Source organism: Penicillium daleae (genome assembly GCF_028827525.1).
Source record: "Penicillium daleae strain IBT 16125 chromosome Unknown utg000004l_segment0_segment0, whole genome shotgun sequence".
In the NCBI taxonomy this organism is placed as follows: domain Eukaryota; kingdom Fungi; phylum Ascomycota; class Eurotiomycetes; order Eurotiales; family Aspergillaceae; genus Penicillium; species Penicillium daleae.
This window is the reverse complement of record NW_026623152.1, coordinates 375,561-402,937: the sequence shown is the minus strand read 5'-3', so window position 1 is coordinate 402,937 and position 27,377 is coordinate 375,561. Positions and strand designations below refer to the sequence as shown.

The 27,377-nt window shown below is 50.2% G+C and overlaps 11 protein-coding genes across 11 annotated transcripts; 8 read left to right on the top strand and 3 right to left on the bottom strand.

Annotated features, from left to right (window-relative positions):
• Window positions 1-267: 267 nt before the first annotated feature.
• N7458_003864 (DNA mismatch repair proteinC-terminal) lies at window positions 268-2,280 on the top strand (the record flags this gene model as incomplete). The annotated part of the gene is made up of 1 exon (XM_056907246.1): window positions 268-2,280. One exon carries the CDS (start codon window positions 268-270, stop codon window positions 2,278-2,280), a length of 2,013 nt encoding a protein of 670 aa, XP_056767973.1.
• A 291-nt stretch (window positions 2,281-2,571) lies between these two features.
• On the bottom strand, window positions 2,572-5,164 carry N7458_003863 (uncharacterized protein; the record flags this gene model as incomplete). Its single annotated transcript, XM_056907245.1, has 8 exons — window positions 2,572-2,936; window positions 2,992-3,497; window positions 3,550-4,096; window positions 4,197-4,504; window positions 4,565-4,739; window positions 4,806-4,843; window positions 4,901-4,955; window positions 5,041-5,164. The coding sequence occupies 8 exons, from the start codon at window positions 5,162-5,164 to the stop codon at window positions 2,572-2,574; spliced, it is 2,118 nt and encodes a 705-aa protein (XP_056767972.1).
• An 854-nt stretch (window positions 5,165-6,018) lies between these two features.
• On the top strand, window positions 6,019-8,437 carry N7458_003862 (uncharacterized protein; the record flags this gene model as incomplete). Its single annotated transcript, XM_056907244.1, has 2 exons — window positions 6,019-7,000; window positions 7,056-8,437. The coding sequence occupies 2 exons, from the start codon at window positions 6,019-6,021 to the stop codon at window positions 8,435-8,437; spliced, it is 2,364 nt and encodes a 787-aa protein (XP_056767971.1).
• Window positions 8,438-8,880: 443 nt separating this feature from the next.
• Window positions 8,881-9,980, top strand: N7458_003861 (DUF1295 domain protein; the record flags this gene model as incomplete). The annotated part of the gene is made up of 2 exons (XM_056907243.1): window positions 8,881-9,590; window positions 9,650-9,980. 2 exons carry the CDS (start codon window positions 8,881-8,883, stop codon window positions 9,978-9,980), a joined length of 1,041 nt encoding a protein of 346 aa, XP_056767970.1.
• Window positions 9,981-11,917: 1,937 nt separating this feature from the next.
• On the top strand, window positions 11,918-12,826 carry N7458_003860 (uncharacterized protein; the record flags this gene model as incomplete). Its single annotated transcript, XM_056907242.1, has 1 exon — window positions 11,918-12,826. One exon carries the CDS (start codon window positions 11,918-11,920, stop codon window positions 12,824-12,826), a length of 909 nt encoding a protein of 302 aa, XP_056767969.1.
• Window positions 12,827-13,522: 696 nt separating this feature from the next.
• N7458_003859 (GNAT family N-acetyltransferase) lies at window positions 13,523-14,296 on the top strand (the record flags this gene model as incomplete). Its single annotated transcript, XM_056907241.1, has 2 exons — window positions 13,523-13,907; window positions 14,064-14,296. 2 exons carry the CDS (start codon window positions 13,523-13,525, stop codon window positions 14,294-14,296), a joined length of 618 nt encoding a protein of 205 aa, XP_056767968.1.
• A 1,028-nt stretch (window positions 14,297-15,324) lies between these two features.
• N7458_003858 (uncharacterized protein) lies at window positions 15,325-16,275 on the top strand (the record flags this gene model as incomplete). The annotated part of the gene is made up of 3 exons (XM_056907240.1): window positions 15,325-15,406; window positions 15,479-15,715; window positions 15,776-16,275. 3 exons carry the CDS (start codon window positions 15,325-15,327, stop codon window positions 16,273-16,275), a joined length of 819 nt encoding a protein of 272 aa, XP_056767967.1.
• Window positions 16,276-16,440: 165 nt separating this feature from the next.
• N7458_003857 (fatty acid desaturase) lies at window positions 16,441-18,185 on the bottom strand (the record flags this gene model as incomplete). Its single annotated transcript, XM_056907239.1, has 2 exons — window positions 16,441-17,935; window positions 17,989-18,185. Coding segments are annotated over 2 exons (1,692 nt in total), but the record flags the coding sequence as incomplete, so codon positions are not given.
• A 3,014-nt stretch (window positions 18,186-21,199) lies between these two features.
• N7458_003856 (uncharacterized protein) lies at window positions 21,200-22,376 on the top strand (the record flags this gene model as incomplete). The annotated part of the gene is made up of 4 exons (XM_056907238.1): window positions 21,200-21,216; window positions 21,270-21,475; window positions 21,528-21,842; window positions 21,901-22,376. 4 exons carry the CDS (start codon window positions 21,200-21,202, stop codon window positions 22,374-22,376), a joined length of 1,014 nt encoding a protein of 337 aa, XP_056767965.1.
• Window positions 22,377-23,798: 1,422 nt separating this feature from the next.
• On the top strand, window positions 23,799-25,687 carry N7458_003855 (uncharacterized protein; the record flags this gene model as incomplete). The annotated part of the gene is made up of 4 exons (XM_056907237.1): window positions 23,799-24,014; window positions 24,072-24,147; window positions 24,200-24,510; window positions 24,557-25,687. The coding sequence occupies 4 exons, from the start codon at window positions 23,799-23,801 to the stop codon at window positions 25,685-25,687; spliced, it is 1,734 nt and encodes a 577-aa protein (XP_056767964.1).
• Window positions 25,688-25,789: 102 nt separating this feature from the next.
• On the bottom strand, window positions 25,790-26,994 carry N7458_003854 (NAD(P)-dependent alcohol dehydrogenase; the record flags this gene model as incomplete). Its single annotated transcript, XM_056907236.1, has 2 exons — window positions 25,790-26,794; window positions 26,866-26,994. The coding sequence occupies 2 exons, from the start codon at window positions 26,992-26,994 to the stop codon at window positions 25,790-25,792; spliced, it is 1,134 nt and encodes a 377-aa protein (XP_056767963.1).
• Window positions 26,995-27,377: the final 383 nt, after the last annotated feature.

Genomic DNA, 27,377 nt, shown 5'->3' with positions numbered 1-27,377 from the left:
CTCAAAGGTCTTCTCATCCAGTCGGGACTACGGTTCGCATTCGGAACTTTCTCAAGTACATGCCTGTGCGAAGGCAAACCGCACTGAAGGGAGCTGCGAAATGTCTCTCGAGGATCAAGAGTCTTGTTCAAGCTTATGCCATGGCCCAGCCCTCCAAAAGATTTTCGTTCAAAGTGCTCAAGGCCAAAAATGAGAACAACAATTGGTCTTTTGCTCCTGGATCCGATGCTGCCCTCGCAGATGCGGCTGTGAAAGTTGTTGGGCGAGATGTTGCTTCCTGTTGTACCACCAAAGAATCCACGGCCACAGTCAACTCGACCGATGATGGTAGCTTGGACCCATCAAGGTATCAAGTTACGGCCTTTCTGCCAAGAGCTGACGCAGGTGCGCTTCCTCGGCCTCATTGGTGATGTTCGTGGGCTCATGATTGCAGATTTATCAAAAGCCAACAACAAGGGCCAATTTCCCAGTATTGACGGAAGGCCAGTTTCCACATCTAGGGGAATTGGCCATGACATTGTGAAGCTGTTCAAATCTTACGTTCGTGCTGCCAATTCGAAGAGCAAGGGACCCAAATCAGTCAGCGATCCATTTCTTTGTCTCCAGCTGAAGTGTCCCTTGGGAAGTTACGACGTTAATATCGAACCTGGAAAAGACGATGTGATATTTGAGGACCGGGAGCTTGTGTTTGGTCTCATCGAGAATGTCTTTGCTGACCACTATGGCGCTCTGCCAGATGCGGCGACCAAGAATTCAGCCAGAAAGACAGCATCTTCCAACCACCCAGAGGGCAATGCGAGTTTCGACCTGCTTATGGCTCGGAGACCTGCTAAAACCTCTCAGATAATGTCTAGTGATGAACTTCCCGTCACTGATGTCCCGCTCATCACTAGCTGTGCATCCCAGAGGCCTTCGCATTCCCCTGCCGTGGAATGCCCAGAGCAGACGCCTATTAATGGAAGTCGCACGAAGGAGCTGGAAGCCAACTCAGTCTCCGAGGGTAGAACTTCTCGCCATATTAATCCATGGTCGATATCACGGATCAACGCTTCGTTTCCAGCCCCAGACAGTGGACCACAGAACAGCTTAACAACCACCCGACAGGCACCCATGCAAAGACACACGCCACAGAGACCAACCTTCAGCTCGTCACCTCAGATCTCCGAAATCCCTAGTCCAGTTCTGTCTAGACTGACTCCTGTGTCTCCGCTGAATCGTCGTCAACACCCCCCGACTTCTCACGAATCCCCACTCCAGCCCCCTCCATCAATCAGTGCTTCCCGAAGGGCGGCCCGAGAAAGAGATAAGGAGCGTTATGGCAATGGTGCCCTCGATACTTGGTTCCAGTGGACTACGCAGGCATCACTTGGTCAGAGCTCAATGGAAGTTCCGATAGAGCCTGAGGAGGCCGTTCCAACCCTCTCCCAGCTAGCCGAACAGCGGTTCAATCCGGTACCAGATGCACCAACAATTACGCCATTCTCGGCTCTTCCACCAAGGGAGCAAACGCCCGAACTCCCCTCCCGGCAGATTAATGTTCTTGTCTCGCCAGACAGAGATCACCACGCCAGACAAATAGATAGCGGTCGCGGGTTCCCTGTTCTCGAGAATTGGGCCGCCAGTATTCACGAAGGATTCACACCCGAAAGCTCTTCTGAGCTGGAGAAGGCGCTGGATTTCGAACGAAGGAAGCGAGAGGCCAATCAAAGACATCGCACTCAGTCGGGACGGTCAAATCCAGGGACGAGAGCTCCCACATCAAAATCTCCACACCACAACCGGCATCTTGCAGCCAAAGCAGCGTGGACAGCGGACAGCACTGAGATGGAGTCGCCGTCTGCCAATGCACCGTCCCAGGGCGATCCACGAGCGTATCTTATATCGCTTCAGCTCGACCAGCGGTCCAATAAATCATCTGACGATTCGGGAACGGTTCGGCGGACACGAACCAGTAGGCTACCCCTTGAACGCATCCCGGAGGGCCTGGATCTTCACAATCTTCAACTACCCGTGAAGACTAGTTCCTCCGATATTCTCAAGTTATTCAATATGACGGTTCACCATGATAGCTATATTCAATGTGGAGATGAGTCCGAGTCATTGTTACTGTCCGATGTGACCGAACTGATCCCATCCTGGAATGAGAGACTCAGCATGATCATCAGCAAAAGCTACAAGACGAACGAGCATTCTCAAAACTCGGGTTTATGTATCGATATTAGTACGGTCATTGCAGATCTCAGCAGACAATTTCGATCAGCTGAGAGCCAATCCGCATAAGGGAATATTTATGAGCAGCGAGTTGCGCTTATTTGATGTATAACACACCTTGTATACTATTTACCAGTCTCATTGGCGTTTCCGATCGGGCGAAAAGGAGCATTTCTATTGAGTATAGCTCTTCGAGTGGCCTTGATGAACTCATGCAGCGATTACAACAATGGAGCACAAACGCAGTATGTATAGAATTCACATTCATTAAACATTCGTATCGTGAGAAAAAAAAGTATGCTAAAACTCGCACTTCCATTCTTCATTACTTTTCATCAGATCGGTCTCCATTTCATACACCTACACCCCACTTCGAATATACAAGTCGTCCTCGGGAATTGTCTCTCCCCTGAGCTGTGTCCTCTCGTCTTCACTGATACTGGCCTCCGAGATCTCAGAGCCATGACGCGCTCGCGATATGGTCTTGTTATCAAAGGACTCTTGGAAATACGACTGCCGGCCCGTTATGACGTTGTCAATGGACAAGGAGGGCACACTGGATGCCGTTGACGGACTCCTGTAGTGTGCCGGTCGAGTGGCATGTGCTGTCTCTCCTTCAGTGGTTGTAGGAGAAACTGGAGACCGCATTGGAGTTGAGGGTGGAGATGTCGCAGGGGTGTCTGAGGCGACGTTGTACGGCGTGGCTAGCTCGATAGGTGAGGAGTCTAGGCAACGTTAGCATTGATTCAGCGTTTCTGCTTGTGGGATACGCTAGCATACCTTGCATCTCGTAGACTGTTCCGCCTCCTGACTCCACTGTACGAGGAGACACCGACGACAGCATGGAATCTTGCACGGAGGACTCATTGGCAGCCGTCTCCATGCCTGTCGACGTTGACTGGGGCCCAGGAATTGGGGAGGTTGGACCGCCACCATACATTAACTGACGCACTTCGGTGCTATCAGCCTCTCGCGCGCCAGCAGTCTTGGCAAAGGCAGGAGGTACGCTTTCAGGGCGCTGACGACGGCGGCGACGCAAGAACCACCATCCGAAGACGAGAAGGCCGATAACGAGGAGTCCGACGAGTACGCCGATTACTGCGCCGGCCCACTTGGGGAGACCGCTGCTCTTGTGGCTCGATGTATCGGTGCTCGTAGTATTGGCGCTGTCGCTGTTGTAGGGCCAGTAGTTTGTGATAGTCTTGGCGTACTTTTTGTCAAAGATAGACGATAGAGAGGAATTGGTCCATGATGAGGGGGCGGTAGTTGTTGCGCCTCCGGTGGAGCTGAAAGAAGGTTTAGCAACGAGGAGCTAAAATTAGTAAACTGGATACTCACCTGCCACCGATCTTCGCCGTCACAATATCAGGAACTTTATACTCGCTCCACTTAGCCGGGTCGTAGCTATCCTCGAAGGTCAGGCTGTTTAAATTAAAGTTGACGATGACGCCTCCCTCTACACAGTCGATCGCACCGACACGAACGCCTCCAAGCGCCAGCATTTGGTCTGGATACACCTTGATGCAGCGGTGTCCGCTTCGGCCGTGTTTGCTCGTGCCATTATAGGCCTTGGTCCATGTGAAAGATGGGAGGGACAAGATATAGACATCGTCTGAAGGAACGTTGTCTAGCTCAATACCATCGTACCCGCCATAGATGTAGATGTTATGTGAAGAGCCATCTGATGCGCTGGCCAGCACAGAGCAGAATTGTGTCAATTGAGGTGGCGTATCGCCAGTCGTGTTTTGTAAGTACCACGTCTGACTTTTGACATCGTAGACGGAGACGGTTTCCATGAAAGTCGGGCTGACCTTCTTGCTTTCCGCAGTCTGCGAGGCGTTCAGCCCCGTGTTCTGGTAGAATTCAGTCGGGTTAATGACTCCTCCTATAGCCACCAGGACGCCAGAATCCGAGACAGGCACCCACACCAGTTCGGCATTTGCACGTCCGGGAATTTTAGGGGGGGAGAGTTTTGTTTGTCCAACTTGCATCACCCATTGTGGACATATCCACAGTTATCAGCGTATTGGCGGTGACATTAGCGTTGAACTGGTCGTATGTGAACGAGCCCCAGTCTGCAGCCCGCATTCCACTAAAGTAGAAGCCCAAGTTTTCACTCGGCGCTGAGACACCTGCGCCATTAGTGATATACCGAGTGACATTGGTTGGAAGATTTTCTTCGTGCCAACCAGGCCCCCAATTGTTACGGAAGGCGCCATACTGGTAGCCTTCATACCCAAGGACCTCATTAGCAGGGGGTGGATCGCTGCTGTTAGTCAAACGAGACATGCCTCTGTGATAAATTATCGCAATTAGTAGATTTCCTTTCGTGAGTTTCAAATTTGCGACATACCCGTAGAGATAGAATTCGTTTTGATTTGAGAACATGGCGCCGTCTATGTAATTGGGGGCCAGATTATTGGCAGTACCCCCAGCAATGGTTGCATTGTCGAGGACAGTCAGGAAGTCGGAACTGGTGTTGAAGGGCGTTGAAAGGTTGAGAGAATAGATGTAGCCCTGAAAATTTCCTGTTCACGGGTCAGCTCAGCCAAACTTGCGCGGTCGCGTTGTCTTTGTCTTCGGTTCGACCCTACCATCATTCGCATAATTGACGCAGCCATCCTCAAATCCTCTGCAATTGTCAGTCTACGACAAAAATTATTAAAGAAAAGGAAGAGACTATTCTTACTGCTGCAACCAAAGATATCCACCGTCAAGGTAGATCGTGTCGTGGAGGACGTTGGCTATCTGACCGTCAGTTCCGTGGCGCGATATTCACCAGTGTGCCTTCCTATGCGCATTCAACACGAGAATGACAACGATACTGACCGCGTAAGCTCTGCCAGGTGCACATAGAAATGTTGATTTGCTTCTCCCATGTTGAACATGCGGCCGATGCGCTGTCCACCACGCCCGCCAACAGCGTTAACGTCGTCGAGAACAGAAACCTCATTCTTCAAGCGACCGAAGTCACAGCCGCATCCTAAGCAACTCTGATCTACCAGTGTGTCAGGACGACAAAATACTCCACGGAGCACGGCGGACGGCAACAAAACGAGAGACACTCATGTTGCATATTGCGGTCGTATTATCCTACTTTATGCGGCTAGGTGGACGCCAGCCTGACCTCCACAGGCTTCCCCTTGTCAGCCGCTCGTCAGCTGCGGGTCGAAGCGAGACACACGAAAAGCCAAGAGGGGCAATCAGGGTGCGCCTCGAATTGCGGCTTTGTTCCTGTCTTCTTTGAGGTTTTTGCTCCTCTTTGTTGACCAGGATGCATCCGTCTCCACATCGAGTCCCCGTGCGGTACAGCACAACCAACGAGTGTCGAAAGCCTCGCTGCAGGAGGGCCTGAACTATGCCATGAACAGCCCAGCTCCGGGCCATGACTGTCGATCACTGGTGGACGGAAGAACACCTCGCATATTTCTCGGGTCCGGCTGATTTCGCTGACGCCGTTCCTTTCATCATCGTTCATTGACTACTTACGGACGTACCTCCGCCTAGTGGCTAGGTGTACTCCGTAGACCCACCCCCGTATCCCTAAGAGGTAGTAATATGGAAGCTCGGCTGCTGGGCTGACCGACTCCGCACGATGATGGTGCAATCACTGCCAGCCGCATTGATTGTTTACGAGCCTCGCAAGATGCAGCATTGGAGAAGAAAGAGGAAACTAGCGGGACCGTGCTGCTGAGGTAGCATTACTTCCTCGTCGGCCATCCCGTCTTGTTGTTTTCCTTTAGTGCTTCTCACCACGCCGCAGACGGTCTCAAGACAGTTCTGGACTGCTTGCCAAATAGGTCAACGATGAGGTTCTCGCTCGCTTGCCTGTCGCTGTGGGCGACCAATGCTATTGCGCTATCAACATACAGTGTTGATGGTTCAATTCCAACATTGACCCCGACGGTTGCTGCGACCATTCCGAGCGATGTGGAAGCGCCAGAAGTGACTCCTCGAGCAGTCGAAGTGAACCCCGACGGATACGGATTCACTGCCACAGTAACAATTACTGTGGGAATCACGATCGACATTGGGGAGACTATCACTTGCACCGAGACAGAGACGATCACCAAAACTAAGCCCGGTCCGACGACCACGGTCACTCAAACCATCACTGATATTTTGACTTCAACGAAGACAATTACGACTCGAGGATCGACTGTGACTTACACAGTCACGACCACCAAGCCAGGTCCAACCGTCACGAGAACCCTACCTGGATCGACTATCACCGAACCAGCATCCACAGTCACCGAGCCTGGAACGACGATTACTGAGCCTGGAACGACGATTACTGAGCCTGGAACGACGATAACTTTACCCGCGTCTACGATTACCGAACCTGGGTCTACTATCACCGAGCCAGCATCCACAGTCACCGAACCTGGATCAACAGTTACTGAACCGGGATCAACAATTACTGAGCCAGGCTCAACAATTACAGAACCAGGGTCGACGATTACCGAACCTGGATCGACTGTCACGACGACTCTGCCTGGGTCGACAATTACTGAGCCAGCATCGACTATCACGATCACCGTTGGAGGGTCAACTATCACAGAGCCTGGATCAACCATCACAGAGCCTGGATCAACCATTCCAGCCTCGACCATCACGATCCCGGCCTCGACGATCACGACTACAATTACCCAGCCTGCGAGCACCATCACCCTGCCAGGCGGAACCACTACTTTGCCAGGGTCAACGATTACGTCCACGATCACCTTCCCGGCGAGCACAGTCACCATTATCGGTTCAACCACGATAATTGATACAGTCACTGCGCCAGGTACATTCTCGAATTGAATATTTCTATCTTGAATATGGCTAACATAACCAACTAGGTTCAACCGAGACAGTCCCCACGACGATCTTCGAAACGATTACTGATCCAGGGACAACCGAGACACTGACCTCTAGCAGAACTGTCACCAGAACCATTTCAGTGTCCGTGTGTTCAACGCTTGTAGCCAATCCAACCTACACGCCCACAACTGCTCTTCCTGACGACTACACCTGGGGCTGCCCTCCTGGGTATCTGTGTCAACCGCCACACACTGGAGACCGCGCTGGCTGTAACGTGGAAGCTGGTCTCCCGGCAACTGGCTATGTTTGTGCACCTTCGGAGTGTGTAATTGCTCCTCCCTTGATCTTCAATCATTCCACAGAGGGCGGCCAGCAATACAACTTCAGCAGTGACTATTACAACCTCGATCCACAGGAGTTTGGTCTCAATTACAGCATCTTCCAATTTACAGAAGAGTTCGTCGTTGCTAGCAAGAAGCGAAGCCTGTTCTCGCCCCTCGGAGACTTTGTCGCCAGGCAGAAAAACAAGAGAGACGATGACAGCATCCCTTCCCTCTGCTATAATAGCTGTAACGATGCTGCTCTCGAGCCTCAGTCTATTGGCAAAGTACCCGCGCTGTGCCAAAGTGACTCTGCTTTCTCCACAGACTTGGCGAATTGCGAGTCATGCATCAGTCGTTTTGCGTCGACACCTTCAGATGTGTACTCACAAACGCTGTTGCCCTCTTTCTCCCAGTGGCTAAACTTTTGTGCTGATGTGACGACGACTGCTTCGAGCAGTACGGCACAATCGACAGCCACCAGCACTACCGCCGTGAGCACTACGACAAGCACATCAACTGCTTCACCTAGTGACTCGACCGCGACCTCTCCGACGCCTACGGCTACGGCTACTACTGGAAGTACCCAGACCACTGCAGCTTCCAGTACCCAAACTAGTGGCTCTAGTGGCTCAACTAGTGGTGGTTCTACTGGCTCAACTAGTGGTGGTTCCAGCCCAGCTGGGTCGACTTCTGGTTCTTCGGATACTGACAGTTCGACGACTTCAGGATCTAGCGTTGGTAGCTCAATCACTGGAGCAAGTACGCTGGCAACTGTCACCGGCTCAAACTCAGCCGGCCCCAGTGGAACCTCTGGAGCGAACACAGATTCCTCCTCTGGCTCATCGAGCACAAGCTCCGGTGCGTCGGGTGTCGATGCTATCGGCGTTGGGGCTAGCGGTGGAACCACCCCTGGCAAGAATCCCACTGCAACGTCCTCCCGTGGTGTCGCTGGCTCATCTGGTAGACCTGGAAGCCAATCTAGCACTGCGAGCGCATCTACTTCTTCTCCCGCGTTCAATGCGGCACCATCAACGAAGAATGTTCCTCGTACAGGTCTATTAGGCTTGTTCTTGGCTATTCTCGCGTCACTCCTTTAAATGATTAATGGTTAAGATATGTTCTATGTTCGGATTATATTCCGATGATAATAATGATTTCATGCTTTCCGACGTTATTTTCTTCTAAGTGCAGATTTTTATCTTTACCTAGCTGTGGGGATAGCTCGAGTGGACGGCAGCTTTTATAGGCAAATGCACTACCTCTTCTTCTATCCAAAAGCCGGACCTATACGAGTCCTATGAAACTCAGCCTCTTGCAATTTTAGTGCCCATATAGTCCATTTACTTCCATTCGTTCAATCCGACCCATAGGACAACTGTACTAACATATCGCGAGCTCGGTCCAGTTACACAAGACTGACATCAACGATACGCAATCAGCAGCTTTATAAACCATTTCGATATTTCGCGCACCCATTTCATATGAGTACTGGCAGCATTTATCCTTCGACCTCGAGAGCTAACCCTCCAATCTCATCAATATGGCGGGGGCTCCAGCCTACTCGATGATGATCGATCCCAAGCCGCATTCGCGGGCTCCGCCTCCCCCAAGTCCCGGCTTCAAAATGACAACCGGAGACGTCGGAATTCTTAAGTCCACCCTTCTACCTTCGTTTAGCCTTTATTCTGGCTTATCAGTTGCAGCATATGCTGTCGCACAATCGACCGACCGTCTCGAAATCAAAGACTGGCTCTGGCCATCCGCGCAAGTCCTCAATGCATGGTTGACTGCCATAGGTCGGCCGATGTACGAAACCGGAATTACATTCCCTGATGCTTGGAGGGGTCTTACCTGGTCTGAAAAGCTGCTTATCAGTGGCGTGACCGTCTGGGGCACTCGGCTGTTCGCTCGCATAGTGAGCCGGTCTTTGGCTCGTGGGAAGGATGATCCGCGATATGAGGCGCAGAAGAAAGAAAAAGGGTTCTGGAAGACTGCTCTCTTCAAGATCTTCCTCCCTGAAGCCGCATTTTTGAGTTTCATCTCCTTGCCTATCACGGTGCCATACTCCATGGGTGATACTACGCTCTCGGTCAGCACCAACACGCTTAGCACAGTTCGCGCATTGGGTGTTGGACTGTTCAGCGCTGGATTCGCGCTCGAGATAATGGCTGATACTCAGCTTGAGCTCCATCTCAACGAGCGAGAAGATCTATGCCGATATGGTGTCTGGAGCCTTGTCCGACATCCTAAGTAGGTCTCCGTTGGGATGTGCACTTCTTTTTCCTTGACTCTACTAATCATTCTTTTAGCTATTTGGGAGACACACTGGTCCATATATCATTCCTTCTCATGAACATCACCGACTCTTTCAATCCAATTGTTCTACTTGGCCCACTTGCCAACTATCTTTTCCTTCGCTTGGTGGGTGGCGACAAGAAAACCGAGGAGAGCCAAGAGAAGCGCTACCAACAGCAGGATACTCACAAGTACGAGCAACTGTGTAACTGGCGGGGAGAAAAGAACAGCTTCTGGCCTTCGTTGAAAGACCTGACCAACCCCTGGGCTTTGGCAGTTGTGGGATGCGGTTTGATTGGGGTTGTTGCAGAAGAAATTGTGCGGAGTAGTCTCACCATGCGATAGAAAGTTGTCATTCTAGAACAGAAAAATAGACCTCCTTGTTGCCTGGCTTAAAATCAAGAAACATGAAGCTTTATAGGACCCTTGGTTCCAACATGAGTGTATACCTCGGACATCAGGTGATCAACACCCTCCGAGCATTCCAGGGCCATCTTTGCTTGCTGCGATCGATCGCACTTTCACTTTCGGGTAGAATCTACCCGCAGCGTGGCCGTATCCAAAGACCAATCCAAACGTACAAACCGATTAAAGAACGGCCCGGGTGCCTTGACCTCGACCGAATTGAAGAATCCCTACTCAAACATGAGGGAATCGGTGTCGCAATGCCTGTTGTCGTGAGATTCTTAAACAAGGATTGCTGACACGCTTTGGAACAGGGATATCATCATCCTTAAATCTCTACGGTCAGCTAGTTGGCTACACGGTCATAACTGAACCGTAACAATCCAGATCAGCCGGTCTGCATGGCTTCTGATCATCGCAGCGAGAGGCGCTCAGGATCCCGTTGCCGTCCACACGGTCAGCCCGCCACAACGCCATTTCGTGAGCGTAGCGTGATTGTGCCACCCAATCAAGAAGTGCGAGTGGTCCGATTGTCAACAAACACAAAGAAAGGCCCGCCGCCGTGACCCGAAATCAACCACTGTCATTGCGCTCATCGGGCTTCAGAAGAGAAGTGAGCAAGACCCACGAGGTGAGACCCACTATACCCACAGGGTTGTTCAAGGGGGTCAATAACCTGCCTTGCAAAGATCGCAGGGTGTTGGACGTTTGCGAGGCAGCGGCTTTAATTGCCCTGTCTGACCAAGGAGAGTCGAAGATACAAAGCATGTCTCCCTTTGATGGCGTATTTAGAATTTCGGCATGCATTGATTACGATTTCAAACGAAGGAGGGCTTAAAACGACGCATCGACCAGACCGTGGGGTGAAATCGGCACTTCGCACGGTCTGGTGGGAATCGAATCAATCGAATCATGGAAGGCTCTTAAAGTGTGGGAGTGGAGATACCATCCCGTGCAAGGAACTCCACTCAAACATGTTCACAACTTCATCCACTTGATCTCGGACCATCTGCAGAGCGCCAATCCCAATCATCCGGTCGGACCCATGGTCTCTGGCCTGTCATATACTACCTAGTGAGACCTCCCAGCGGCTGACTGGCTGTACGAGAATTGAGTCACATCCAATGGCTCCATTTGTCACCCTACTGCCCAGCTAGAGCGTCCCAGCACGGAGAATTTCCCAGTTTCTGATGGCGTCGAGTCTGTCGACGGCAGAGCTCGTACCCATTGATCGACACCTTTCCCTGTGTCCAGATCGCGATCGAGGCCTATGATTCCCCCAAGCCTCTCAAGCCAACCCCACCGTTCTTGACTGCTTTGCGAGAGCCCGCCGTGCAGATCCCCGCCGGACTTCACGCCGCGCCGGGCTAGAGCTGTGTCAACCTCCATTCAGGGTCATCGCTATCTACGGAGGCTTGCCCACCAATTCAAACTTCAGCCCGCTCGTGCGCGGGTCACCAACTGAACACCCGCTAGCTCAGGCTGCTGGCCTGTCGTGATTGAAATGGCAGGGTCCTCTGTATCCGCTGGGCTACCAGACCCTGCAGGTTTCACGGACCGAGGGTTGCCGTTTCAAGTAGCAAATCACGCACATCGGCAGTCGAGCTGTGCTGAAGGGCTAGCTCAGTCTTTGTTCAGGTCTCGGCGACAGTCTAAAATCTGCACTAAGCTCGGTGGCAGCTGCACCTGTCACCCTGACCACTGGGCAGTCGGCGTGAAGAAGTACCAAGGAATAAGAAAAGAAAAACAGCCGAACCGTGCAGCCGGCGGTTGATCCCACAGCTACAAATATAGACAAGCAACCCCCTTGCTTGGGTCAAGGTGTTGTCGACTGATTTCTTTTCGGTGTTCCTAGCTCTGCCTCCTGGAGCACAACTATGTCCGAAGGAACTAGAAGCCAAAGCCTGTTACGCCGAGTCATCGAGGCCGCTTTGTTTCGTGAAGACAGGACACCCCCACCTATGGCTGCTCATGCTGCCGCCGCTGCTCAGCGTACCAACAGTGGGCCGTATGTGTTTGCAGGAAATGGTGCTCCAGATTTGGAACAGGGGAAGCAGTTTGGCAGTTTGACCAGCAACCCCGACCATCTCATCCCACCAAACGACAAACTTCTCATTTTTCGCGCCCTGACCGGTATCGACAGCGTTCCTGCTCTCACACAAGGCGGACATCTTCTTCGAACCGCTCCCAATGTCGGCATCTACACACGTGTTGTGACCAACGAGGGCAAAGCTCGCCGTGCCTACACCATTTTCAATTACCTCATCAACGCCTGTTTGGGCATTCAAATCATTGTCGCTGCGGCGTTGACAGCCCTCGGTGCTGCCAGTGGTCCCCACTCGGCCATCACTGCCTTCGGCGCCATCAACACCATCATGGCCGGCATCTTGACCTACTTGCGCGGCTCGGGGCTCCCAGACCGCCTGAAGAGCTACCAGAACAAGTGGAAGAATATCCGCGAATATATTGAGCAACGCGAGCGCGAGTTTTGTTTGGTGGGCTGTGATCTAGACGTTCAAGAGGAAGTCTTTATCGTGGAGAGCATGTACCAGAATGTCAAGTCGGAAATGGAAACGACCAAGAGCAGTGGCGATGCCAGGCAACAGCAACCTGATGATCCTCGGATCCGTCGCTCGCTTCTACCGACTTCCAATCACCTCAGTGGCCACCGGAATACTGCAACGCCTGTTCGACGGTCCGAGGCACAGGCCATGGGTGCCGCTCAGCCTCGAGAAGGAGATGTCAGCCCTATCATGGTTCCTGAGCCGGTGGTGGAAAACCACTGATTCATTATCCAGAATGCGGCAGTGCTCACACGAGGTTGACTCGATGCATAGGCCATATGGTTATGGTGCTGCCTTTCACCAATTTTCCTGTCGGCGTCTGTCGTACTGACCGCATTGTCGCTACCAGCTTAAGCGCGAGGTCATCCTGTGTTGGCTGGTCAAAATGGTTTATGCTTTCGCAATGCTCTGGACATGGACGAGTTGGTCTGTGTTCGATTCTTTCATGTCTATCAAACCACGCCACCTTCGGGATGGACATACATACCTGAAGTGGTCATTGAGAGCAATCTAGCCATCTTGGTATGGTTATGTATTGTGTTAATGTTATTTAATGCCTAGGGTCATGGTCAATGTTTCCAAATATATAGCACATTTTTCTTTGCTTATTCATTCTCTTCAATCCAATGGCCATCCGAGACTATTGAACTGAATCTCTAATGGTCCATGCAGGGTGTTTGCTTGAAAAGCACATATAAACACATTCTCCTTATCAGAGCATCGATCGCGAACTGACAGACTAGCTTGGTTGCATCCGAAAACTCTACCCGCGACCGAGGCCTCCCGCAGCCGCCACGCAACACAAAGCACGACCAGTTCAAATCCCAAAGTTACACACATTTTTACACCAGCCATAACGTAGCAGGCACGGAGAAACGGCTCACCAACTACAGTCAAACCTAATACTGTATCTCAGCCATGGCATCCGATGTACAACTCGCCCAGCCCGTCGACGCGCCGAAACTTGCGGAGGTGTTCTTCGCCGCCTTCTCTGACCGTTTCAACAGAACCATGTTCCCGGATAAGCCGGACGTGCGCATCTGGATCGAGAAGAACCTGCTCTGCGGCGAGGGTATACCAGAGGACCAGGTTATGCTTAAGGTGACGGATCCTTCGAACCCTGATATGGTAGTGGCGTTCGCGAAATGGGTTCGCCCCTCGTCTGTGTCGCATGCGGATCACGATCGGCGGGCTGAGGGTCCCGCCGTGTGGCCCGAGAGCAGTAATGGGGAATTATGTGATCGGTTCTTTGGGACGATGGGTGGGCATCATAAGGAGATTATGAAGGAGAGACCTCATTATTGTATGTTTGTCTTTTTGTTATGTTCGTCTGCGTCCGTCCGGTCTTTGATGGCGGATGCTTGTCCGTATCCACACTTGAATCCCCACGCCTTTGCGTTGATTCCTGACACCTCGCCTGATACACCAAAGGCTAGCATGCATAACTAACGCTTAACAGATCTCGAGATTCTGGGTGTTCATCCATCGTACCAAGGGCGCGGTCTGGCCTCGAAGCTGTTACGATGGGGTCTCGCACGCGCGGATGAAGAAGGCGTTGAAACCTATCTCTCCAGCTCCCCGGCTGGCAGGCCGCTTTACGAAAGAAATGGATTTCAACTATTAGATGGGCGGTTCTCGCCTTTCCCTGGCTACGAGCAAGTCAATATGATTCGGCCTGTTAAACGTGATTGAGCGAAAGTGTATCTTGGGCGGTTTTTCTTTAAGGTGGATTCGGTTTCCATCGAGTGCGGTAAGTGCACTAAGGAATGTATTACAGTGGCAGTTCAAAAGTCTGAGACTGGAGACCAAGAAAAATGACCGTCTTAACGCTTCAACTGCACATTTTTGAAAAATCGTTCTGTGTGTCTTTTGAAACAGCTTTCTAGATAGCCCAGCCATTATTCCTTGACTTGGCTTTCAAAATATGGCGGATGAGAGATTTGAACTTTCCGGGGGTTTTGAAACTTATGGAAGCCCACTGTATAATTTCGTCGTCATAGGTTGTCGTAGCCGCAAAGTTATGTCTAAAAGCAGCGATCAAGCTTCTGGAGGCCCATGCTTCCGTCCGCAGTATCAACTGTTGAACGAACACCAGTTACTGCATGCAATCGACCGCTTCAGGAAATAAATCGAGAGTATCTCTGTCGCTTGACAATTCACAGGTTCAAGATGTCGCCTAAAGATTCCACATTACTCGGTAGGTGGCAAGGAACCGATCTTGCTGATAATCAAAACTGGGCCATCGAAGATGGTTGGAAGCTGAACCACGGGAAGGCGCCAGGTGAGGCTCCCATCCATGGATCGTACTGTGCCACTGTCAGGTTTAATACATCACAGCTTACTTCACACTTGGCAATGGTTATTCATGGCCTTGATTCAAGATGATCATCCGCCTTTGGAGCTGAAGTTGGGCGCCAATCATTATCATTTGTCTTCGGATAATATGCGTAATATCCTACTTTGATCTGTTAAAGGTGTCATACTGAAAGTCAAAATAGAACTGCTGTCAGGTTTACAGCCAACTTTAGTGGCTGATGATTACACATGTTCGTTACCTATGGCGTCAATGAGTCTTCAGAAGTTCGAGATCCTCAAGGCAACAAGAATTCATGCGAGGTATATAATGCATTCATGATCTTCGCTCCCGTCAGTATCTTTTGTTTATGATACTTCAAACCCATTTGATTGATCTCTAGAGTCTCAAGATACGCGGTTTTAAAATGTCGAATTTTATGCACAAGTTCAAGGACGCTGTCACTGATCGCCACGATCAAGACTCGGTGCCCCCGAACGAAGCCCCTGGTGAGATTCTCTTTTCTCTTGTCTTACAACTGATGTAGCAAAGTACCGTGGTACTAATGATTTTCTACACAGGAGCACAAAGTGCCTACAAACCCACCAATCCTTATGCAAAGGATTCTGCACCAACCCAGAACAACCCATCGATGAATGACGAATTTGGGCCGGAAGCTCGCCGTGGCATTGGCAACACCGGTGCAGCTAGGGTTCCTGATACAGGCTCGGCCACAACAGGTACTAGCACGACCAATGCTGGGCCTCACAACTCCAAGCTGGGCAACAAGATGGACCCTCGTGTAGATAGTGACCTTGGTCAGTCGATACTTTGCATCAGTGTGATGGTTTCAGGTACTGATATAAGCTCCATGACAGACCACCGAGCCCAGAATCCCAGAACCATGGGAGCCCAAAACACCGTCGGTGCCCGTCAGGCCATGAACACAGGTGACATGGCCCCTAGTGGACACCCTCGCACGTACGGCACGGATAACCACGCAGCTAATGAAGATAACTACAACAAAGCTACACAAGAACACAATAGGCACTCTGAGCCCGGTGCCCCGGGGTCTGGCGTTCAGTTCACCAGCGAGGATAACTCCAGCAGCTCTACGCAGGAACATAAATCCCACACAGCCACTACCCACGCTACACCTTGTGAAATGAATCCTCGTGCTGAGCCGGGTCTTCAAGGCGGCGTGGCACAACCCGAATTTGGCGGCGGTGCTGCTGGAGGCAGTAGCTATACCCAGCCACCTGTCAGAGACACAGCTGGTATGCAAAACCCCAATCGCATGGGCAAAGTTGATCCGCAAGCCCAGGGCATGGGAGGATACCCACAGAATGAGATGGGAAATCAGAGGAGCGGATATTGAGTTTGTTCCGATAATTACCGTGATGTTTGATTAAGTAGTTTTTGTATACACTCGCTTTTGGTACTATGTATAAGTCAATTTGATGCTCATAGGAAATATGTACAATTTATAAAGATAATCTCTAAGTGGTATCTCATGTAATGTTCTCAAAGAGGACAAGCCTCTTCAATGTGAATGATGATGATCCGAAAAAACGCCTTGCTCCGCGCATGCCTTGCGGCATTCCTCCAAAATCTTCGCCTGTCTAGCAACGTCCGCAAGGCGACCGATAACTTCTTTGTTTCCATCGATGAAAGTAAAAACAGCATATGGGATCTTGACGTCCTCACAAAATTCCTTGACAAACTTCTGCGTCTTCCGCAGGTTGTGACGCGGAATGCGAGGATACAAGTGGTGAACCGCCTGGAACTGGAGTCCACCGTGAATGAAGTCCAGCCATTCTGGGCAGTCTACATCCATGGTCGTTCGGAGCATCCGTTGAGGGAATGACTCAAGAGGACCGAGATCAGCGGTGGACATCGCGTAGTGAGAGAGTGTGATCTGCACGTGTAGTGGAGCGGTGACCATGTGCGAGATAAGGACGAAGGCAACCTTGTTCCATAGACCTGGAATATTGAGATAGAGGACACCATAGCCAAACCAAGTCCAAAAGAAGATTTGACCTGCGAGCTCAAACCAGCGGTGCCACCAGCCCGCACCGTGTTTAGGGCCGAGACCGAGGTAGATATGTTCCCAGCTCAGGTAGTAGAGGTTGAAGCGACCAAAGAGGAGAATCGGATAGTACAAGTAGTGCTGGTACTTAACGGTGATCTTGGCCACTGCGTCAAATTCCATGATCCGATCGTAGTATGTACTACGCAAACTCTTGAAGAAGCGCTGCGACACGGCAAAGAACGGCATCAACTCGATATCAGGATCATGCTCTGGGGCATTCGTGATAATATGGTGGACATTATGGCTCCGTTTCCACCAGCCGAGACTAAGTCCACCCAGAAAGTCCGCAATGATCATACCAATCACAGTGTCCGTCTGGAAATCATGCGTAATACCCATGTGGCCAGCATCATGAGCAGAGAAGACCAGCTGGTGCCAAAAGCATCCGAGGAAGAAACCAGACAGACAGAACCAAGACTTCTTCAAAAAGAAAATGAAAAGACCGAAAATTAAGGAATATCGGCATATTTCAACAGCGTAGGCAGAATAGTTGCAGTTGTAGAGGCCAGCTGCACGAATCCGCTCGTTGAGCTGACGGTATTTCGTTGTGATATACTCTTGATGTTCCGCGTCAAGAGCGGGATACTTGGATTCGTCCAATTGAATTTCCTTCTGAGTTCGGGCGTCGATCACACACGTTTGACGATTGGTTTCAGTTGTTGATAGAGGGGTGGTGCTGATTGAGGAGGATATTGTAGAAATGGACAGCCTGCGTCTCAAGCCAAACGTGTCTTCTGTTGGTTCGAAGATTGGAGATGGCGGAGCTGAAACCTCTTCACTCGAGGCTTCGGAAATCAAAGTGTCATCTTCATCCATGCCTTCCTTGGCTTCAAAATATGGGCGGAAAGTGCCGCCTTGGATGGGTGGAAGGAAATTGGACCATCTTCCTTCGATACGGCCGATCTGGAATTTCCTCATGCGTTGGCGCGCTTCCTGTGAATGTAGTCTTTCGGTCGTCAGTCAGTAAGAGCGAATTCGATGCAGGACGAGAAGACATACGCGTTGACCTCGTCTGTAGCATCTTTGCCGACCATGTGCTTAATAGCCATATCACCACCAGGGTGAAACTTGATCCAGGCATCCAGTCTGAGTACTTTGCCATCGACAATGATGATCAACTTATTCTCAGCAATCATGCCTTCAATCTCGGCTCTTGACAAGACATTGTCCCGGCCTTTGATTGATGTTGACATTTTCCTAGAAGTTGAGAAAATGAAAAGTCCCTTTCATCAAAGGGTTGACTACAGGAGGAGAAATAATAAATGCTTAAAAGGAAAATGATATAAAGCTACATGGTGTATTTTTTTTTGACTCCACGAAGACCATAAGTGATGAGCTTGGGTAGCGCTGTGGCGCAAATCCTCTTCCCCTTTGACCAAGGGGCTAAAGGGGCAGTGCCGTCTCCAAAAATCTATATACGTGGCGAATGTCATGGGAAAGGGAGTTGAGGTGGATACGGTACTGATTATGCGTAGGGTTGTGGAGATACGAATACGCCAGAAAAGGTAGAGAACGCTGTGCCTGCGGTCAAAGACTCAGATAAAAGCAATGTGGACACAACCCAGCCGCGTGGACTCCCTGACTGACCAGGGGCGAGGATAAATATGGGGTTCCTAGTGGAGTCCGTGGATCGAGCAACGTATGCATAACCAAAGCCCTACAGCGAAATTGACTCGCCGAGCCAAAACAAGCTTAAACTTTGACGGCATCCCCTGTCACAGATTGACCCCTGTTGCAAATTAAAAGGCCAGATCGCTAAACCCTTCCCCGTACTCGTTTACTCGATAGTTTAGCTGGTCCCACTATTTAGATGCGGGAGGTTCCAAAGTTTGTGCCTGAGGGGTATCTGAAAATTCGCATGGAGTGTTCGCCTATCAACGGCTATTATTGGTGTTCTAGAAATTCGTGTATCGCCACTATCTGGTTTTCGTAGCAGCCCTCGCCCACCCTGAATATTTGCAACAGGAAAAAGGATTTTTTAAGACCATCGAGGTTGATGTCTCAAAATCAACTAGCAGAAATAATTAGCGTCCTTTGAGGCCCACGTTGGCGAAGGATTCGTATGTGAGACAGATGGTTATGGCAGTAGCCTATGCGCTTGGACAACTCCAGGGGACAAAGCTTTTCCACGTGGTTACATCAGACTTTCCTAGGCATATCATATCATTCAAAGACTCGAGTTCACTATGACGCTGCAGGCTCCTTATTGGTTTTCTGTACTCCGTATCATGATCGTTGATGGCAAGATACAACATCAGGGCAATCGGCATTGACCGCGAGGGGAACCGAGCGTATACCGTAATTGTGGATTGAGACCACTTCAACCACGTACTATATCGGCTAGTCGCCCACTCAAAGTTAGTTACCCAATTGTTGCCCCCACACTGGAAGGCGAGTGGCTGCGGTACGCTACGTACGTAATTTTATCCAGGTCGAGATCGAAGGCAATTCTTTTAATTTTGAAGACTATCGTGGAAGGAGGTGTCACATCCTCCTTTGTATGATAGAACGGCTATTTTCCCCAGCGAAAAATTGCAGATTGATAAGAAGATATATGTAATGATCCATCAGGCAGGTTGTTATAGAAATAGTGGTTTTTATTGAATAATGTTTTGAAGGAAGCCAGTTTGGCTTTTATTTTACCCATCCTGATGCTTGGCGTTCGGGCGCACTAAATATCTCTCCTTTAATAGACGTTCAGTCCTCGCATCGACTTACCTAGGCAGCAGTCATTGCTTGGACCTTGGCCAGCAAGAGATTTGCACCTGCAAACCCAAAATTGACTTGGATGAATCCACATAAGCAGAACCCATCCTTCTCTTCCTCGCCCTATTCTTATCGCAGACTGGTGTTACTGATTGTGGCGGTGAAACCCAGACCCAGACAACGCCCATCACACCAGTTCTCAACCCGCGGGCTGGTATCAGGATAACCTACACAATTGTCAAAATCATATTCGCGCTATCTCCTCAATCTAGTGCAGTGGCTCTATTTGCTAAATCCGTGAATACAATCAAATCTTGTCTTCTTAGAACAGCAATCTTCCAGCTCAGCAAGCGTGGCTTACATCGAATATATCCTAAGAGCAAGAGTGAGATCCAGGGTGATACCGAGTGAAAATAGGAGAAAGGGTATTTCTGCGTAGGATCTTCTGGTGGCTGCTGCCAAAATCTCTCGATCTGAATCCCATCGAATTACTAGCCTGTAGACTTTGAGACAGCATGAAGTTGATAGCTATTGTACTTTAGAATCGAGCAGGTCTCATCACAGCAGCAGTCTCCTGGAAGAGGCGGCAGAAATCTGTTTGATAACTTCTGCGCAAATTTCCGTCTCAATTTTCCGTACTGGGAGACATTCGCGTAAATAGAGCCTGTGCTAGCGAAGTCTGTTGCCTGTTTAAAACAAGCGTCCTATTTAGGTCCGTGCCTCGAACATCACAGAACGGTGCGAGGAATTTCGTCGCTAACTTGGGCAACAATTCGTCGTACGAATATGTTAAGACTGAGTTTATATGTCTGGATGCCCTCGATGAGTAGTGCCTCCAAGCAATGAGGAAATGATTAGTAGCTGCGGCTGTCGGATAATCTTGCATCTACTGCTGAAATGAATCAAAGATGCGAGTTTCTAGCTTTCGGCTTCTCTTTGAGGTTATGAATCGAGCTCCGACCATGATTCGGGATCATTTGAATAACGGCTTTGGAAGTCTCCTTTCGTTGAATCATGGAAGCTTCCATTTCCACTGAGATCTTACTTGTGCCAGGTTCCTTTGAAAGGAGCCCCAGATAAGGATATGATAAGCCTCGCAAAGGTCATTTTTGACAAAAAGAAATAGTCTCCCTTTCAACCAATAAAGATTGAAGTTGCCAAGGATCGAATTTCATGCATACGAGATTCATCGCAGACTAATGGTGATGGAAGTCAACCTGATGTCCCCACCAACCGCTTACATATGACGCAGTGGTCTGCCCAGTCTGACTCGCGGGGTCAAGAGAAGCATGAACAGGAATCAGGTCTTCAGGGACTTGCAACTATCTACCCGATAAGAATTGATTCATCTCCAACCTTACTTCCTCCACGAAAAAGGCTTCTTGTTCTAAAGCAGCTATCACGCTTCAAGCGCTCTCTTACCTCCGCAACCGCTCACCTTTGTCCACTGCCTTGCTCTGACGTCAGAGGCCCTCCATCGCTCAACTTTGGCCGCGCCCTAGCAATGACTAAAATCTTCATGTAACTACTACCCGATCATGAGCTGGTCAGCTCCTTTGCTAATCAGTCCACAGTACCGGAGCAACTGGCTACATTGGTGGCGACGCCCTCACGACTATATATGCCGCGCACCCAGAATTTTCCTATGCCGCGTTAGTTCGCAGCAACGCGAAGGCCGAGCAGGTCAAAGCTCGCTTCCCCAATGTCCGCGTGGTTATCGGTGACCTTGACAACTCAGCGTTGCTAGAGCGGGAGAGTGCAGTAGCAGACATCGTCCTTCGTCAGTGTCCTGAAAACTGCTTCTTTCAAATACGACTGACAATCCATTTTAGACACCGCAGATGCATCTGACCATGTGGGGGCTGCGAAGGCAATCGCTGCGGGTTTGGTTGCTGGGCATACAAAGGAAAAGCCGGGGTACTGGTTACACACAGGTGGAACTGGAATTTTGACCTACGAAGATAGTGACAAGGGGTCGTATGGAAACAAGAGCGACAAGGTTTACGATGACTGGGATGGAGTGGAGGAGCTTCTGAATCTACCTGATCATGCTTTCCATCGCAATGTGGACAAGCTCGTCTTGGATGCAGCCGCGAAGCATGCAGATGTGCTCAAGGTTGCTTTGGTCTGTCCACCGACCATCTATGGTGTGTGCCCTCAGAACCCTCTCTACCAACTTGGAAACTTTTCTCATTAATTTCCCAGGACGTGGACGAGGCCCATGCTCTCAGCGCGGTCGTCAAGTCTACGAACTCGCAAAGGTGACACTGCTGCTGCAGAAGGGTCCAATCATTGGTGCGGGCGAGGCGATTTGGAACAACGTCCACATCCACGATTTGAGTGACGTCTATGCATTGCTCGTAAATGCCGCACTCGCAGGCCGAACTGATGATGGGCTCTGGGGTCCGAAAGCCTACTACCTCACTGAGAATGGAGAGCACCGCTGGGGAGACCTTGCTAAATCCACTGCAGAGGCTGCCGCAACACTAGGTCTCATTCCAAAAGCAAAGGCTGAACGTATTGACTTGGAAAGTGCCAAGAAGTATGCAGGCTTCGAGTCGCTAAGCTGGGGAATGAATTCTCGTGGGCGGGCACTTCGAGCCCGTAAGGTTCTTGGATGGAACCCATCATCACCAAGTCTGCTAGCCGAATTGCCACAGATTGTTCAGAGCGAGAGGTAGCGACTGCAGGAGTAAGACTTTGAAGACAGTGCTGTGTTTTGAGCGGAAAGGGGTGGTGTATGTCCTTGACTCGCCAAAGCGAGTCGGTGTTGGTTTACAGGCAGAGTGGTGGGTTGCAGATCAGGATATCCTTTAACACGACACCTGTAACGTTTCAATCGAGCCATATTCATGCCATGAGCCTATTTCCGACAAACAGCGCTCAACCTGAATCGAGGGCGCTGATGTGTGACGAGGACTCTGTCAAAGAACTTGTGCAGCGAGGTTAGCCATCAAGACAGTAGATCTGGTAGAATAAACATGGCCATCATAGATATCTGAATCCAACATTAATGTATAATTCAGGCCCTTGGAAGTGTTTCAAGTTGGACTAGGAATAATACCAAGGGTCATACATATGAAGGGAGACAGCAGGGACTCGCGCCCAGACCCGCTAACCGAACAGGCCGAAAGACTAAATATGTCGAACGCTACGTTCTGACATGACTGGGACCGATAACGTAATTCCCGGTCGTCCTGGCCACCCCAAAACACCATTCTACAATGCGAATTTTCATGTTATAAAATATTCTATGATGTATGGTATTTTGTATTTTGGGGTGGCCAGGTCGGCCGGGAATTACGTTATAAGTAGCACACCTAACGTTAGGGTCGCAAATCCTAACAGGATGGTTCCGATGCGTAGAGTTGTCAACGGAGCCGAATAGGTGTGTTCAACTGTTAGGAGCATGTCTCAATTTCGTAGATCTGGTACGGCTTCAACTTTATTATAGAAGGGTATTCTGGAGGCATTTCAATAATTTCTCGGCTTTCACTTCTCGGGGAATTCCTTCTTTAAGTTAAGTCACTGTCGGAGAATATAATCATCACAAAATAGCATCGGGAAGCCGGGCCAACCAACGGAGGTAAAAGGGAGAATAATTATCCTTCTGGCTCACCAGAGAATTCCCCGGTAAGCCTAACAGCAATCGGGCCAGAAAATCATCAATACGACCAGCAAGCCCCCGATGCCGCATGCTCTCCACGGGATTAGGCTGGATTGCACCGACGGCCGGTTGAGGTGGAGGGCGTCGGCGTGGAGTTCGCCCGATTCTTGGCATTTTCAGCCGCTCAGAGATGAGCTTCACAACAACGAGATACTGAGATTTCTCGTTTCGGGAAAGGCCTTGTGTGGAATCCGCGACGGGGAAATACTTCACCCTGTTCCAAACGATGGAGGGTCGTGTTCGACCCGCAAGGCTGTTTGTGCCAGCCTTGGAGGGGCATCACTGCCTCTATATAGACCTTATGCATGCTGTCCGGGATCATCCTTCAAGGCAATTCAAATACAAATTCTTTTTCCTGGGACTGTAGCCAGCTTCATCTCCCTTTGATTTACAGCTCCCATCGTCCTCCTTACTCTCTCCTCGTCGTTGAGCAACAATGGCTTCCGAGGATCCATTCGTGAATGGCTCAGAGAAGCCAGATCCAACGGGCACAATGAGCAATCCCAGCTCAATTATTGCCAGAGATCAAGACTCCGATATTAAGAATGAGAAGTTTGCACTTGGCCGACGAGGTCAATTAGTGTTCTTCACCTTGGCCGTTCTTACTCTAATGGCTGCTCTGGATGGGACCTCTCTTTCTGTTGCTTTACCGGTACATCTACACGATTATTGATCTTCTCGTCGGGCATAGAAGCTAATGAAGGTCAAGACAATTGCCAAGGCCTTGAATGGCACAGCTATTGAAGCTTTCTGGAGTGGAACGTCATTCCTGCTTTCCTCGACAGGTTGGTAAACCTCTATCAAGCTGATCAAGGCAGATATCTGATACCACAGTAGTCTTTCAGCCTAGCTTCGCATCGCTCTCAAACATATTCGGTCGCCGCCCGATGGTTCTTATTGCCATCCTCTTCTTCTGTGTTGGTGCCATCATTGCTGCCGTTGGCAACAACTTCACGTACATGTTGGTGGGCCGAACGATCCAGGGCGTCGGGGGAGGTGGTATTATTGCCCTGAGTGAGATTATTGTCACAGACCTCATCCCATTGAGATATCGCGGTCAATATTTTGGTATTCTGAGTGCTATGTGGAGTCTTGGCTCTGTGACAGGACCTATTCTAGGTGGAGGCTTCGCCGAAAATGTGACTTGGGTAAGTTGACTCCGGAATTTCCACGTACAAAGCTAATCCTCTTTAGCGGTGGATCTTCTACATCAACTTCCCGTTCATCGGATTTGGTGCCCTCTTTGTGGTGCTCTTCTTGAAGCTCAGCATCCTTCCAAGCTCTCTGGTCGAGAAGCTTCGTCGCATTGACTACGTCGGAACCTTCCTGTTCGTTGGCAGCATGTCATCATTCTTGATTCCCTTGACCTGGGGTGGAGTCTCATATGCTTGGGACTCGTGGCATACTCTCGTACCGTTGATTATTGGTGCTGCTGGATTACTCGTCTTCGCTTTCTACGAATACCGTTTTGCCGCTGATCCAATTATCCCTCCAAAGGTGTTCCGCAACCGTACCGCAACAGTGTCCTTCATCGGAAGTGTCTTGCAAGGTCTGATACTGTGGTGCACCTTGTACTATCTTCCGCTGTATTATGAGGCTGTGAAGGAGTATAGCCCGATCATCTCTGGGGTCGCACTTTTCCCGGAAACCTTCACAGTCGCTCCGAGTGGCATGGCGGCAGGTATTCTCATCACCATTACAGGCCACTATCGTTGGGCAATCTGGCTTGGCTGGGTAGTTTCTACCATCGGTTTGGGGTTGATGTGCATCATCAAATCTTCGACAAGCATTGCAGGCTGGATTTTACTCAATGTTGTTCCGGGTATAGGACTCGGTCTCCTCTTCCCCTCGCTCGGCTATGCCGTACAGGCATCAGCAACCTCAGACAACTTGGCGATTGCAGTCGCGATGTTTAGCTTCTTCCGCGCACTGGGTCAGGCAATCGGCGTGGCGGTTGGTGGTGTTGTCTTCCAAAATCGCATGCGCCATAACCTGTTGAGGTATCCTGCTCTTGCGCCCATGGCCGATGCTTACAGTCAAGATGCAGCTGGCCTGGTTCAGATCATCAAGGGGATGGCAGATGGTGTTAACAAATCCGATCTTAAGGATGCATACACAGACAGTTTGCGAATTGTGTGGGCTGTTTGCTGTGCGATCTCGGGCGTTGCACTTCTATTCAGTTTATTGACCGAGTCCTATGACCTCGACCAGACCTTGGACACAAACCAGGGTCTCCGTGGACCAGATGAGAATGAGACCAGTGAGAAGGATCTTGAGGCCTCTGCCGACAAAGCCGTTCAACAGAATACACCTTGGGCCTACTAATTTCTTACGCCTTTTGATGATTGATGATGCACCATAGATTGTATAGCACATTTGGATATCTAGTTAACATCATTAATAATGACATTCCCCATTCATGCATTTTCAACTCTCCTGCTTCCCATCCTCTGAAAACCCCACTCCCCGAATCAGCGTCTTGATACCTTCGCCTCTCCTCGTCGTTTCCCATGCACCAGTCACCTTCTCAAAAGGAAGCACCTTGGTAATGAGGGATCGCAAGTCGATCTTCCCGATCAGTGCCAGTTCCAGCGCCACCTTGTAGTCACCTGGGCCGTATCGGAAGCACCCCTTGACGGTGATCTCGTTCATGGAGACCACCGTGATAGGAAAGTTGACATTTGGATTCCCGAGGCCAGTTTGAACAAAGGAACCTCCTACCCTCAGCGCATGAATTGCCATTTGGATACATGGCTCCGCGCCGGTGGCTTCGATTGCAACATCGAAGCCAGGTACATCTGCTTCCGAGGCAGAGCCCAGCTGCGTGGCATACAGAGCTCTAGCATTCTCCTCCGCAGGAAGAGAACTGTCTGGAATGACCGTTGTAAATTTCACGCGTCCATCAGACACAAAGGACTGCGCAAAGTCAAGCTTCTTGCGACTGATATCCACCGAAGTAATCAAGCTTGCACCGTACTCTCTCGCAACAGCCGCGCACAACAATCCAATCGTTCCAGCCCCGAAAATAACGACTTTATCGCCAGGCTGAACTCCAACCTGTCTAACCGAATGCACCGCTACAGCAAGTGGCTCAATCAACACAGCTTCATCGAGACCAAATGGCTTTTCCAGGTTGATCGGGATCTTGTAGCAACAATCTGCAGGCATCTTGTAGTATTTTGACAGAGTTCCATGGGTGTAGGGTGGATTTGCAGCGAACTTCATCTCCGGACATAAATTGTATTGTCCTGCTTTGCAGCGACTGCAAAGACGACAGGCGGAGCCAGGCTCGATGGCGATGGAGTCACCTGGTTGTAGGCCCTTTACGGCTGGTCCCACGGCGTGGACGATGCCCGAGGCCTCGTGGCCCATGACAAGGGGTCTCTCTTGGGAGACGAAATTCTTGATCCCGCCATGAAGCCAAAAGTGAACCTAGTCCTATCTTTTAGTATGAATTTCCAAAGCAAAGGGTCTTTTCTGATGTCAAAGAGGAGTTTACACACGTCACTTCCGCAGACCCCCACGTAGGCGATGCGGATAATTACATCGTAAGGATCCTCGATCTGTGGCATTGGCCGGTCTTCGAAACGAGCATCCCCTGGGCCATATAGCAAGCAAGATGGATTCTGCATGTTGATGTTTGTGAGTGTGGTGACGATGGTCAGTCTTCGGGTCACGGATCAAGCTCTTATAGTTCCCAGTTGTCACTTCGCTGACGGAAGGGAAAATGCCGAGAGGCCGGTCATCTGACACGACGAATGTTAGTTCTAGAACGAATTAAAAGTGCGGGGTGATCAGCTTGTATTCAGAGGACCGGTGGATATCGGGCGACAGAAAGCCGATCGTTTGGCCAGACGGCCTGAGCATAAATCGAGTGCGGGTACTGTGACAAATGCACTGCGACACTGTTAATAAACGTGGACATGGTACCAAGTTGTCCTGTCCGGGAGTAGGAACATGTTCATATAAATCGAGTCACTCAATTATTCAATTGTTCTGCAACATGGCATCGTCG